The following is a 14,551-nucleotide window of genomic DNA, read 5'->3' as shown; positions in this document are numbered from 1 at the left end:
AACTTGTATTCAATCGTATAAAATCCTTTATAGTCAAATGTATAAAATCCTTCATTAGCCAAATTTAAACCCAGTCTCCTTCCTCCCTACAGAGACAAGAGCGCTTCAACAATGTTTCAGCTATGTACAATTAGAGCACTTTATGATGAGTGCCGACTGTCTCCAGTGAGATTGAATCCATCAGGCGGCCCCTGATTGCTACAGGTCCAAGCAATTTGGCTTTCACTTTGTCTCCATCGCCGCTAAACTGCTGAAAGAAAACGAACCTATCGGAAGATTTTCTGCTTCAAGTGTTGATTGATTGAAGCTGATTACATTTCGCTAAACTTTCTTATGTTTCATAATGAATGTGTGAAAGTGGGAATGTATTGGATGAACGACAGTATTACCTCGGTTAATCACGATTAATGGAGGGCCGAACCCTTCAGGAACCGTAAAAAATCGGGGAAGTCACAATGACCCTTCATAAATACCGCCAATGGTCAAACGTCTTCACCGCCTGACACTATATGACTGTAACAAAATAACAACTAGATAGATAGATAGATAGATAGATACTTTATTCATCCCGCAGGGAAATTGACATTGACATTTCCCTGAGCTGAGAACAATACAATAATAAAGCAAAAGGAATACAATATACAAATACCCAATGTGATGTGCTAATACCCACTGTAGCGTGTTGTATAGAGTATTTAAATAGTGCTACATAAAATACACACTGCAATAAAAGTACGGTAAGATGCAATGTAGGTGGTGTGGTTTAATGTGGGCCTTTACTCTGCCGGGTGGAGTTCAAGAGCCTCATGGCATGAGGAAGAAAAGATATCTTCAGTCTGTCCGTGGTACAAGACAGTGACAGCAGTCTGTCGCTGAAGCTGCTCTTCTGTCTGGATATAATGCTGTGTAGTGGATGTGATGAATTGTCCATGATTGACCGCAGCTTTTTCAGTGCCCGTCTCTCAGCTACTGTTGTCAGACTGTTGAGCTCTGTGCCCACAACAGAGCTCGCTTTCCTCGCCAGTTTATCGAGACGAGAGGCATCCTTCTTCTTGGCGCTGCCTCCCCAACACGTGCCGCAGAGAAGAGGGCGCTTGCCACAACTGTCTCGTAGAATATTTTCAGGAGCTTTTTGCAGATGTTGAAGGACGCCAGCCTTCTGAGGAAGTAAAGTCTGCTTTGACCTTTCCTACGTAGAGCTTCTGTGTTGGCAGTCCAGTCCAGTTTGTTGTCCAGCTGCACACCCAGGTATTTGTAGGTCTGGACAAATTCTACACCTTCTCTTTTGATGGTTACAGGAACCGGGTGAGTTTTAGTTCTCCTGAAGTCCACCACCATCTCCCTGGTCTCGGTGGTGTTCAGGTGCAGTTGGTTTGCGTGGCTCCATCGGACAAAGTCCTGAATCAATTTTCTGCACTCCTCCTCCTGCCCATTTCTGATACATCCCACAATCGCAGTGTCATCAGCAAACTTTTGCACGTGGCAGGACTCAGTCCGATGTATACAGAGTGAATAGGAACGGAGAGAGCACGGTCCCCTGTGGAGATCCTGTGCTGCTAACCACAGTGTCTGATGTACAGCCCCCCTGTTTCACATACTGGGGTCTCCCATCTCTGTCAGTTTCCTACTCAGTAGCAGAGGCTGTATGGTATTGAAGGCACTGGAAAAGTCCAAAAATGTAATCCTCACGGCCCCCTTAGCCCTATCCAGATGAGAGAGGGATCGGTGTAGCATGTAGACTATAGCATCCTCCACTCCCTAAAACTAAAGGTCTACAAATAAAAATACATTTCAGTACAAGAAAGCCATTTAAAGAGGCGTTGGCTAAATGCACGCTAGCATTGGGTAGCCTCAGATTGAGCCAAGTCTCCGCAATTCTTAAAACACAACCTCCTTGATTGTAACGGTTTCCGACAAGTTGTAGCTCAAGGTCATCCGTTTCATGAATAATGTATCTGGTGTTGTTGAGATACAGGCTCAGCAGAGGAAACTTGTGAGAAATGTTACATACTGTTGGGGAAAAAAGTATTAAAAATGTAGCGTTTACCAAATTATTCGAATTAGTTATCTGACTCAATTAACCTTCATTCACGCAACAATGCATGCTCTTTTCTTTTTGGGAAAATGAGCAGGAATAGCCGACATTTTCACACGGGGGCAGATTTATTTTCTTAGAGTATTTAACTAAGTGAATTACATCGAATTAGCCGAATTATTGTCGCTTGAGGCTTCTTCGAGCCTTCTTTTTCGATTGTCCCTCGCGATCGATCCGCTTCTCTGAAGTTATTCTACCCACGTCTTTTCACAAGCCGGCGTGTTGTCCACCCCCATGGGCGGGGCAGGGACTCCCCACGTGTCAGACTCCCCACGTGGACTCCACCTAGTCGCCACCTCGTCTGGACCGGTGCGTGACGAAGGCCCTTCCCATGGGGCGTGCCGACTCCTCCCATGGGGCGGGCCAGGTGCCAGCTTCACCACCTCCACGCCGAAAGGCGTCGCAATGTCTAAAGAAAACTCATATCTCAAAGCGCTTCTCAAAACACTGCCTGACGTCCTTGCGCATCTGGCTTTCTCTGTCAGAGTCCTGTTATCAACAGAACTAAACAAAACATTCGCATTCGGAGCGGCGCGACCTGTCATTGACCTTAAGCCTCCTCTGTGAAAAATCTTCATAGCATTCAATAAATGTAACTTGTATAAAATTGTATAAAATCCCTTATAGTCAAATACCGTAAATTCCGGACTATAAGCCGCTACTTTTTCCCCAAACTTTCAACCCTGCGGCTTATTCAGTGATGCGGCCAATTTATGTCATTTTTCTAACGGCCGCTAGCGGCGCTCGAGTGTTGCTACCATCAACTGCCCTGTCAAAGCTATATTATTATTATTAAAGCTTTGAAAACTCTCTCGGTGTACCGTCTTTCTTTGTAAAGATGTGTAACCAATGTATAATATGTATTTGCAACTGTATATTTTTGTAATGTATTTATTTGTATTTATTTTAGACACTTATTCTGTTTTGCACGGATGAACAAAAAATGAGGGGCGGAACAAACGCGGGGTGCCGAGTTTAAGTAGGGACCGCTAAAGGTGAAGGACTGACAAGGAAAAAATAGGGGGTAAAAAGTGGTTAAAGAAAAAGGAGTTGCGTGAGTAAATGTGTTCATCTGATATATTTTTCCCACCCTTACCTTTGGAAATATACTTTATTCCTTGGATTACTTTCAACGGGACCCGGACTCTGCAGGTCTACATCAAACCTTAAGTACCGGTATCATTTTCTGTTCATTTTGCCGGCTGTGATTTTTGGACTGTGGACTTTAATGAAGGACATTTACTTTCAATCGCGGGACTTGAAGTCGGGTTTAGGTTAATTTTGTGTTTGTGTTACATGTTTAAATGTGGGCGCATGCGGCTTATATACAGGTGCGGCTTGTGTATGTACAAAATCGGTTTCCCTCTTAAAACGTGGTGGGTGCGGCTTATAATCAGGTGCGCTCTATAGTCTGGAATTTACGGTAAATCAAATATTAAATCCTTCAGTACCCTAGCCGCAGTAGGCCAACACACACCCACACAACCTACCCCCGTGAAAGCACTTGCTGTGTGCTGTCTGCTGCAGACCAAATGTTAATAACAATGACTATAATAACAATTCAATTCAAAATCCTTAAAACAGTAAACCAGCGATAAGCGTGAAGAAGCCAGGTTTCTCTGTATGTATAATAAAGTGTATACTTTTTGGACTGTTTTCAGGTTACCTGTGCCAAGAGCAGACCCGATGGACCCAGAGGACTTTGAAGAAAGAGATTCTGGATCTTCAATGGAGCACGCCCCCTAAAATAAGTTTTGTTTTAGCCTCACTGTGCTCCTTTGTCCCCAAATGACACTGAGGCAACCTTGAAGTCACTGGTGACTGCTGTGGAGGATTGGAACATCAATTTCCCTTCTCCAAAATTAGAATTTTTCCCAACCATTAACTTGGCTTAATGGAAACACTGCAGATGTCTGCAATCGATTATACTCCGGTCCAATTTCCAGCGCCAGTTGGCTGACTCGTGTGCCTGCCGACCCTAAGGAGGATGTTAAAGACTTTAAGCTCTGCTCCCAGAAATGGGACATTTGTCTAATTCTTAAATATCTACCGTAAATTCCGGACTATAGAGCGCACCTGATTATAAGCCGCACCTACCACATTTCGGAAGGAAAACCGATTTTGTACATACACAAGCCGCACCTGTATATTAGCCGCAGGCGCCCATATTGAAAAAACGCAATACAAACACGAAATTAACCCATACCCGATACAGTCTAAAAAACACAGCCGGCAAAATGAATGTAAAATGATACCGGTACTTAAGATTTAATCTCCAGGTGCCCGTTGAAAGTAATCCAAGGAAACAAGTGTATATTTCCAAAGGTAAGGGTGGGAAAAATATATATCCACTTTTGTCGGCCACGTCCACAAACACGTCTCACCTTTACTCCACTTCCCGTCAGCCCGCGTTTGCCCAGCCCCTTCTTTCTCATTTGCTCGTACAAAACATATCAGAATAAGTTTCTAAAATAAATACATTACAAAAATATACAGTTGCAAATACATATTATACATGGTTACACATATTTCCAAAGAAAGACGTTACACCGAGAGAGTTTTTAAAGCTATAATAATAATAATATTATAACTTTCATCCCAAACCGTGCCTGTGACGGGTAGCAAAACGCTACTAGCAACACTCTCGCAACACAGTTAACAGCTCTGTTAAAAAAACATACCGTACGTGTAGTAAGCACCGTAAACCGTCCTCATCTTCCTCCTCATAACTGACATCATCAAAGTCGTCTTCCTTTAGTACGGGAAAGAGACTCTGTCATATAGACGTCGTCCCACGCTCCCTTATTCCAAAACACGCTGGCATCACGCTCGAAAAGTAAAGTTTACGAGCGGTAGCTCTGTTTCCTTCTATATCGGACAGCTCGATTGCGTTTAGCTTGAAAGTTGATTCATGTGCCTTTCTTTTTGCAATTTGCATGATGAGGATATGTCTAGGCTAATTTAATCTGTGCACAAACTAAGAAGTTGCAGTCTTCCTCGGCGCATATATTCCACGGGTCTAAATCTTACCTTTTATACTCGGGCGCCGCTGGCGGCAGTTAGAAAAATGACATAAATTGGCCGCATCACTGAATAAGCCGCAGGGTTGAAAGTTTGGGAAAAAAGTAGCGGCTTACAGTCCGGAATTTACGGTACTTTCAGTTTTCTCAAAGAAACCTTGAAGGCTGTTTTGTGCTTTGTTTTTTGGACTATGAGGCACACCTAAATATCCTATATTGGCCAGAAATGTAAAAGTGTACCTCATAACCCTGGTGTGCCTTATATATCTACGGTGGATAAGATTAGAAATGCATACAGCATTTGTACGTGTGCGCTACTACCCAAGGTTTTCTGAAAATACCGTATTTGATCAATCGAACATCGCTGATCGAAATCGCAAAACACGGATGCAACGGAAATCCATACCTGTCGCGCTTTAGGGCTCCATGCCCTTACAAACTGTCGTATTTTCCCTTAAAAAATACAAAATAATCTTACACCATATTTTTTTTTCAAATGTGTTTATTGATGTAGTTTAACATGCATGCTTTATTCATCCCCGCAGGGAAATTCACACTTCCAGCAGTATCCTTGTGTGGAAAATAAAATAATAATAAAGTAAAAGGAATAGAATACATGAATACCCAATGTAACGTGTTGATCTAGAGTATTTAAATAGTGCTAAAAAAAAAAAAATACACACTGTAATATGCAATGTGGGGGTTGGGTTTAATGAGGGCTTTTACTCCCCCGGGTGGAATTAAAGAGCCTCATGACATGAGGAAGAAATGATCATCTCAGTCTGTCCGTGGAACAAGACTTTTATACTTTTATATGGAAAAGAAAAGAAATTGGTGGGTGCGCTTTATAGATAGATAGATAGATAGATAGATAGATACTTTATTCATCCGCTTTGAGAAATTCACATTTCCAGCAGCATCCCTTCGCTGAGAACAATACAATAATAAAGCAAAAAGAATACAATATACAAATACCCAGTGTGACGTGCAAATGCCCACTGTAGCGTGTTATATAGAATATCTAAATAGTGCTACACAGAATACATATTGCAATACAATTCGCTAATATGCAATGTAGGGGGTGTGGTTTAATGTGGGCTTTTACTCTGCCGGGTAGAGTTAAAGAGCCTCATGGCATGAGGAAGAAAAGATCTCTTCAGTCTGTCCGTAGTACAAGACAGTGACAGCAGTCTGTCGTTGAAACTGCTCTTCTGTCTGGAGATAATGCTGTGTAGTGGATGCGATGGATTGTCCATGATTGACCGCAACTTTTCCAGTGCCCGTCTCTCGGCTACTGTTGTCAGGCTGTCCAGCTCTGTGCCCACAACAGAGCTCGCTTTCCTCGCCAGTTTATTGAGACGAGAGGCATCCTTCTTCTTGACGCTGCCGCAGTGGAAAGCCTCAACGACTACAGGCCTGTAGCTCTCACGCCTGTGGTCATGAAGTGCTTCGAGAGGTTAGTGTCCCGGCACATCAAAAACTCCCTGCCACTCACACTGGACCCCCACCAGTTTGCCTACAGGGCAAACCGCTCCACTGACGACGCCATAAACACAGCACTTCACACCGTGCTGAAACACCTGGACCACCGGGGGAGCTACGTCAGAATGCTCTTCCTGGACTTCAGCTCAGCCTTCAACACCATTATCCCGGAGATCCTGGTGGAGAAACTTGCACACCTAGGACTCTCTCCCTCCATCTGCCACTGGATAATGGACTTCCTCTCCAACCGCCCACAGTCGGTGAAACTCGGTACCCACGTCTCTCCCACCCTAACACTGAACACTGGCTCCCCCCAAGGTTGTGCACTGAGCCCCCTGCTTTTCACCCTCTACAGCTCCGACTGCTCACCGACCCACCCCACAAACACTATTATTAAGTTTGCTGACGACACCACCTTGATCGGCCTCATCTCTGAAGGGGACGAGGCGGCATACAGGGATGAGGTTGAGTCACTTTCAACGTGGTGCTCGGAAAACCACCTCATATTGAACACAACAAAAACAAAAGAACTGATTCTGGATTTCAGAAGGAATAGCAGGAATCCAGCACCACTCATCATAAAAGGAGACTGCGTAGAGAGAGTCCACTCGTTCAAATTTCTGGGCGTGCACATCGCCGACGACCTCTCCTGGTCTGCAAACACCAGAGCGGTGGTAGGGAAGGCCCAGCAGCGACTGCACTTCCTGAGATTGCTCAGGAAAAATAACCTAAAACAGCAGCTGCAGGTGTCTTTCTACAAAGCCACAGTGGAGAGCATCCTAACATACTGCATCACGGTGTGGTATGCGGGGTGCACAGCAGCAGACAGGAAAAAGCTCCAGAGGATCATAAAAACAGCCCAGAGAATCGTCGGCTGCTCTCTGCCCAGTCTGGAGGACATTGCCTGCTCTCGCTACCTCAGCAGAGCAGAAAACATCGTCAAGGACTTTTCTCACCCCGGCCACCATCTCTTCGACCTGCTGCCTTCCGGCAAGCGCTACAGGTCACACAAAGCAAAAACGAACAGACTCAGAGACAGTTTCTTCCCCACAGCCATTACCACCCTAAACAGACACCGCACAAACAACTGAAAACTGTTGCAAAAAAAAAAAAAAAAAATACCTCACACGTATGTAAAATGGTACTCACGTACATGCTGTCTGCACTATGTTTGTTCACTGCTCAACAGACACCGCACAAAAACTGAAAACTCGTGCCAACACTACCTCATACGAAAATAATGTTACTCAAGTCTTGTTCTTGCACATGTCGACTGCACTACGTTTAATGCTCAAATTGCACAATGTCTGACCATTCCTTTTTTTGCACTATGATGTCTATGCTTGCACCAATGTATATGCGGACTATTTTTGCACCATGATGACTTTGCACCAAATGCAATATTGCACAACCGTTACGATACAACGTTATCACGACAACCCTGTATGTAACATCCCACATGCTGACATTGTTGTGTAAATACCATGTAAATTATAACTATAGCCTTATTCCCCTTGTTTTATAACATTATCTTCTCTGTTCCTTTATCTTCTTGCTCATACCCTCACTAACTGGAGTGTCATGCCCAATTTCGTTGTCACAATATGTTAGCCCATTTGTAACAATGACAATAAAGGTATATTCTATTCTATTCTATTCTATTCTATAGAAGAGGGCGCTTGCCACAACAGTCTCATAGAATATTTTCAGGAGCTTTTTGCAGATTTTGAAGGAGGCCAGCCTTCTGAGGAAGTAGTCGGCACCTTAAATACCGGTGCACCTTATAGTCCGGGCAATACTTTATTATTTTTATCTTATTTTATCCACTTTCCATTTCTTGTGCGTGTCATTCTTATGCTTGAATATATTATTCTTACATAAGACCTTTACTGATCCAATTACTGAGTCTCTTGTATTTATGTCCGTGCGTTGGTAGGAGCGGCAACTCCAATGTTTTGACACCTATTGATTTAGGGATGTTTATGAGTTTGTGCTGGGTGAAAATCAAGTCGTAATTTATTTTCTTTCAAGGGCTCTTAACCAGTAGCCGCTCTTTCTTTGTTTAGTCCGTGTAACCAAACGCGCACTGCCGGTGACAAATTGCCGTCACGGCAAATTGACGCTACTTCCACCTTGACCCATTTAAACACGGCCTTCATTCACTTTGTGCCAAAGCATATTTTTTTAATGGGAGTGTTTTTCATGTCATAAATTCCGTGACAGAGACGACGATACACATGTGGGTCTTATGCGATGACTACCCTGCACTACTAAGGCCGCAGATGCTTTTTTCTTAAAATCTTATATTCATTTGTTCGTATTTGTATACAGTTGTCTTAATAAACAAACACTTAAAATTTGATTTGAATAAAGACTTGCCTGTGTTTTAGCCCCTAATTATGCCTTCGAAGAAAATCAGTGCGAGCGGCAAAGTTGCTACGGGTGAAAAAAGAAAAGTAGTGCGTACAACTACTCCACCTGCGCCTTCTGCTGACCACCACAAAGGTAAGAAATCCTATTCATAATTCTTTTCTTTATCCTTTTTTTTTTTTTTTACACGTTCATGTCAGCGTGATCTTTCGTACGGAAGATTACGATAACGCGAACGTACGATTAGCCTGGGTTAGCTTTATGTTTACGTTGAACATTCAAGCTAAACATTCAGGGTGTTGGAACGGAGCCCCCTTTCCAATGAACCGCTCACCACTTGCTAAATGACTTGTAAACGACCTAATTTTTTTATTTTTACACGTTCATGTTAGCGTATTCTTTCGTACGGAAGATTATGATAACGCGAACGTACGATTAGCCGGGTTAGCTTTATGTTTACGTTGAACATTCAAAGTAAACATTCAGGGTGTTGGAACGGAGCCCCCTTTCTAATGAACCGCTCACCACTTGTTGTGGAGGCCCGGGTGCTAAATGACTTGTAAACGACCTAATTTTTTTATTTTTACACGTTCATGTTAGCGTAATCTTTCGTACGGAAGATTACGATAACGCGAACGTACGATTAGCCTGGGTTAGCTTTAAGTTTACGGTAAACATTCAAGCTAAACATTTAGGGTGTTGGAACGGATTAAAACGATTTACATTGATTTTAATGGGAAAAATGATTTCGGTGATCGAACAAATCGGTTTTCGAACAGGGTTCTGGAACGGATTATGGTCGAGAACCGAGGTTCCACTGTATTCCAATATTGAGCTCTTCAGGCGCCAGAAGACTCACAAATGAAAGAAAATGGTCAGTCGATGGACAACCGAGAGAGTGTTTGAGCATTCCAGGTTTTTGAGCTGTCGGTCTTTGAATCCCTATACGGCTGTGAAACAGGTGATTTTGTGTCGCCATGACATCAAGAGTCTTGAGAGCTCCCTACAGTGAAAACGAAAATGAGTACTTATCACCAGCTGGGAAGATTGTCTTCAATAAAATGAAATCCCAAAGTGACTTACATCCTTAAAAAAGAACTCGCGTAAAAGTAAAACACTGCACTGCAAGGAGCAACTCAATTGCTCCTTGAAGAAAATTAGTATTGACCTTCGAGCTTGAAACCAAGAGTAGTTTGGGTTACTGTACTTTCCAATAGCGCTTAAATGCCAGTCAGACACCATTTTTGTATGTTACAATCATTTCCTTCTTTGAATCAATCGTTGTGTCACTTCACCTCATTACCAACTTTCCATTTTTAGGGACAGAAAAAGGCAATAAAACCAACAAAAACAGAATAAAACGAAATAAGAAACACTGAACTGATGCAGGGCAGCACGGCGGCGCAGTGGTTAGCGCGTGTGCGGCACAGTTGTAAGGTCTTGGGAACCTCCTGTGTGGGTTAAAATCCAGCTACCGGACTTCCTGTGCGGAGTTTGTATGTTCTCCCCGTGCTTGCGTGGGTTTTCCTCCGGATACTCCGGTTTCCTCCCACATTCCAAAGACATGCAATTCAGGTGGATTGGCCGGTCCAAATTGTCCCTTGGTGTGAATGAGCGAGCGAGTTGCCTGTCCTTGTGTGCCCTGCGATTGGCTGGCAACCAGTTCAGGGTGTCCCCTGCCCACTGCCCAATGATTGCTGGGATGGGCTCCAGCACCCCCGCGACCCTACTGAGGAGAAGCGGTGCAGCTAATGAGATGAGATGAACTGATGCATGAACTTTTGGTCACCATGGAGATCGTGTTCCCTCGAGCAACCATGTTTCTGCGGACGTGCACGAAATGTCATTCCATCTAGCCTGACGATGACGATGGGACTTCTTCACTATGCCTACTCATCGTGGATAAAGAAGGGGTGTCCAGACTTTTGAGAAAGCGGGCCAGATTTAGTAATGTAATGAAAATGTGATAGAACTGACTACACAGCCTGGCATTCTTTGAACAGTCTTTGTTAAATGTTACAATGTTTGGCGATCAGCATCGCAACCTCGTTGCTTGCCTTTGAAGCATTTTCATTTGACTTGCTGGGTCTCGTGAAAAAGTGCTGCTGTGCCTTTAAAACGGGTTCCAGTTGCTTCACCTTTGCGCAGTGTTTGTTTCCATTTAGCTTTTTACTGTCAGCATGTTTTGCCTGGCAGTGCTGCTTGATATTATTATCCATCCATCCATCCGTTATCTGCACTGCTTATCCTCAGTAGGGTCGCGGGGGGTGCTGGAGCCCATCCCAGCTATCTTCAGGCAGTGGGCAGGGGACACCCTCAACTGGTTGCCACAGGGACAGACAATTTGCTCGCTCAGTCACACCTAGGGACAATTTGGACTGGCCAATTAACATGACAAACATGTTTTTGGAATGTGGGAGAAAACCGGAGTGGCCGGAGGAAACCCACGCAAGCACAGGGAGAACATGCAAACTCCACACAGGAGGTTTGATCTCACGACCTCAGAACTGTGCCGCACACGCTCTTCCCACTGCGCCGCCGTGTTGCCTGATATCATTATATTCTTTGAAAACAACCACAGTCTCTTGGCAAATTGAGCAAACAGAGTTGTTACAGATTTTGGTGAAAAGGGCTACTACCATCATCTGTTGAAATGGTGATTTTTTGATTATTTTTTTTATTCGGATATATAATATAATGCGGTCAACTTTACTGGCAGGCCACATATTAATTATATGACAAAGGCCGCAAGCCAGGAAAAATTTGATCACGGGCCATAAATGGCCCCTGGGCCGGACTTTGGACATGCCTGGAATGCAGGAAGCAACACCACCAAGTGAGGGCTTCCTCAATGTGTGGACAAAGATCTGATAAAATTCACTCTTGCCACCTAATGCCGATTTATCACACTTGTTACAAGTGTTGGGTTGAACCTGACAACAACGCTTCTGTAAACATATGTCCTGGCATTGAATTACGGTAATTAAATAAGAAGACAAAAGTGGTCTAACGCGCAAAGCTTTAATGTTGAAAGGTATGCAGTGTTCTCGTTTGCCCCCGTCCCTGTGTCCTAGACGCATGATTTTTGCTGGGGACGCATTTCGTCAAATCAACGTGCGTCCCCAGGACGCAACTTTTTTCACACCAAATTGTCATTATTACCCGATTACTTTTTTTTTGTAACAAAGATTTACCGCACTCCAAAGTTTTCGTCAGGCAAATCCGCCATTGTTGTTTTGGTCTCGCGCCGATCTCGGCAAATGAGATCTCGGCAAACGAGATCTCGTTGCTTCGAGATGACGTCATTGTTTTGGTGGTTGTCGAGTGAAAGAGAAGTATGCCTCCGTAAAAACAGTTGGTATTAGGTGCAAATCAACAAAAAATTGGTCATTTCTTCAGTGTCGGTAATAAGTCGAAACATAATACAGAAAGTGGTAACAACGGCAATAATTCCGGCATGAAAAAACGGCGGAGAAATTCTTCAGAAGACGGCGAAGGCAAGAAAAACACGTGTTTTGAAGCGAACGATTCGACAAGAGATGAACAAAAGAATACTCCTAGCAAGAAAAGGACTTTCCTGCCAAAATGGCCTCAATTATATTCCTGGTGATGCTATAAGGAGGATGATAATGGAGGCTACATGTTCTGTGATGCGTGCACCCAGCGTGACAAAAAACTGGATGGCATAAATCATTTCGCAATACAAACTTTCAGAAAAGCACATTGGATCGGCACAACGACAATGAAAACCACAAATTAGCTATGGAAATTCCGTTGCTGCGATTGGACCTTGAGAAGGCATTACAACTGTGGTAGGACAGCAAACCGCGAAGAATATATGAACTAAAAAATCTGAAGTGATAACTGCTTTGTATTAACAATTAACTGTGATTACTAAAACTGAATGAATATATAGATTTAGAGATTTATTTATATATTTGTCGCCGATTTACAATTTCAACCTCAATAACACTAAATTTTGGGGACCCATAGATCTCTGTTGGGACCCATAGATTTTTGAGCATGCGAGTCCCCGGGACCCATCACTTTTCACAGGTCAAATGAACACTGGGTATGGAAAATAAATGTTTACTTAAGGACCTGTTAAAGTCAATCATTATTAAGACTATTTCGTGGCCATATTTACCCAAATAAAAAACATATATATTGTTAAAATCTAATCATACCAAGAGCAGATTTCCTCACGTCCTCCATGTGATGTTGTTACAGGGGAAAAAGAGACCCCGCCCACAGCGTGGGCGTGATTTATTATACTTCAGGGAGAAAGTTCACTTGAGCATTTCACAATAAAAGAATATAAGATTGATAAACGTACAAGAGATGCAATTAGACTGATTATTGAAACGTTACTTCATGTGTGTGTGTGTATGAGAAACATTGTTTTTATATTTAGTAATATAAAAACAAGCTAATTACCTCGAGACAGAAATTCAAGAGATTTAAATTGAAAACCTGACAGGACCCCCTCAGTTGATGGTGCCGTCCTTGAATGATTTCCAGCACAGTTGATGAAAAAAAAATGGTTCATACGAGGAGAGAGTCACATCCAATCCACCGCCATCAAAGAAAAACCTGACGACGGGAAGAGAGGTGACGACAATCTGCCTTTTGCCTCGGGAGGAAATGGAAGAGAGAAGATGTCTGATCTCATTTAACCTGGGAGACCTCAGGGTTGGACTTTTTTCCACACCCAATTACGCTCTTCTCTTTAGCTTCAACCGGGAAAGGGAAAGGGACCCGCACGCAAACAAACACAACCTAGGGCGTCTGCATCCCACTAGGGAAGGATTTATATTGACACAAATGAATTGGTTCACGGATTGCGGGATTCAATAAGCTACGTGACAGGCTTAGGAGTAATGATGCTGCCTTAATTGTTTTCAGAATACATTTAAATGCAATGAATTCATAACAGAAATGTTGAGACTAACGTTAGAAAGGAAAGTCTTCCTGGAACCTGTCAACCTGCACGGTTTTGCCGTACAAAGTACGTTTATGATGCATTTAAAGACGTACGAGAAAATCTGTACGAAAAAACGCAAATTCGTCAATGATGGGTACCATCCGGTATACACAGACGATCACCAAACGGCAAATCAATCAAGTCAAACGAGTTGGCCGCGGTAGCCTCTATCTCGGTATCGTTTTTTCGTTGCAAACGAAGCGAGCGGTTTGATGCTACTGTGCGCATGCGTCTGCCACCTGGGGATTTCTCATCATGCATCATTCCGTGATAGTTGTATAGTGAAAGGAAGTCCGTCTCTTTTTAGAGAACCGGCTTTTTCGGCTAAACTCATTAAAGAGAGCCGGCTCTCAAACGGCTCACTTGCTTTGATGCATTACGAATTATGATGTTGTATAAAGAAGTTAAGAAAAAAAGGAAGTATAAAAGGAGAAAATGAAAAAAGACAGGTTTGTGGTTATCCCTTTAATCAGTATATTACCAACAATCATTTATTCCAGAAAATGAATTATTAATTTGAATAAGAAAATGTATTATTCTACTTAATTATATTTGCATGTATTTTTTCCTTCTACAGTGAACGTCCAAACAACTTCATTT

General features: G+C 43.0%; 1 protein-coding gene across 2 annotated transcripts in view; it reads left to right on the top strand.

Annotated features, from left to right (window-relative positions):
* The window catches only part of trim44 (TRIM family member 44), a 99,948-nt gene extending 93,969 nt beyond the window's left edge, over positions 1–5,979 (top strand). For both annotated transcript variants that reach the window (XM_088339535.1, XM_088339534.1), the window contains exon 6: positions 3,757–5,979. In XM_088339535.1, the coding sequence (XP_088195661.1) occupies positions 3,757–3,841 (85 nt within the window). In that variant the 3' untranslated portion in view covers positions 3,842–5,979. The remainder of the gene's footprint in view (positions 1–3,756) is intronic.
* The last annotated feature ends 8,572 nt before the right edge of the window (positions 5,980–14,551 follow it).

The sequence above is a fragment of the Urocampus carinirostris genome, chromosome 7 (assembly GCF_059441175.1).
Source record: "Urocampus carinirostris isolate Australia breed hairy pipefish chromosome 7, RoL_Ucar_1.0, whole genome shotgun sequence".
In the NCBI taxonomy this organism is placed as follows: Eukaryota; Metazoa; Chordata; class Actinopteri; order Syngnathiformes; family Syngnathidae; genus Urocampus; species Urocampus carinirostris.
The sequence above is the reverse complement of the archived record's forward strand: the minus strand, read 5'-3'. Positions and strand labels throughout refer to the sequence as shown.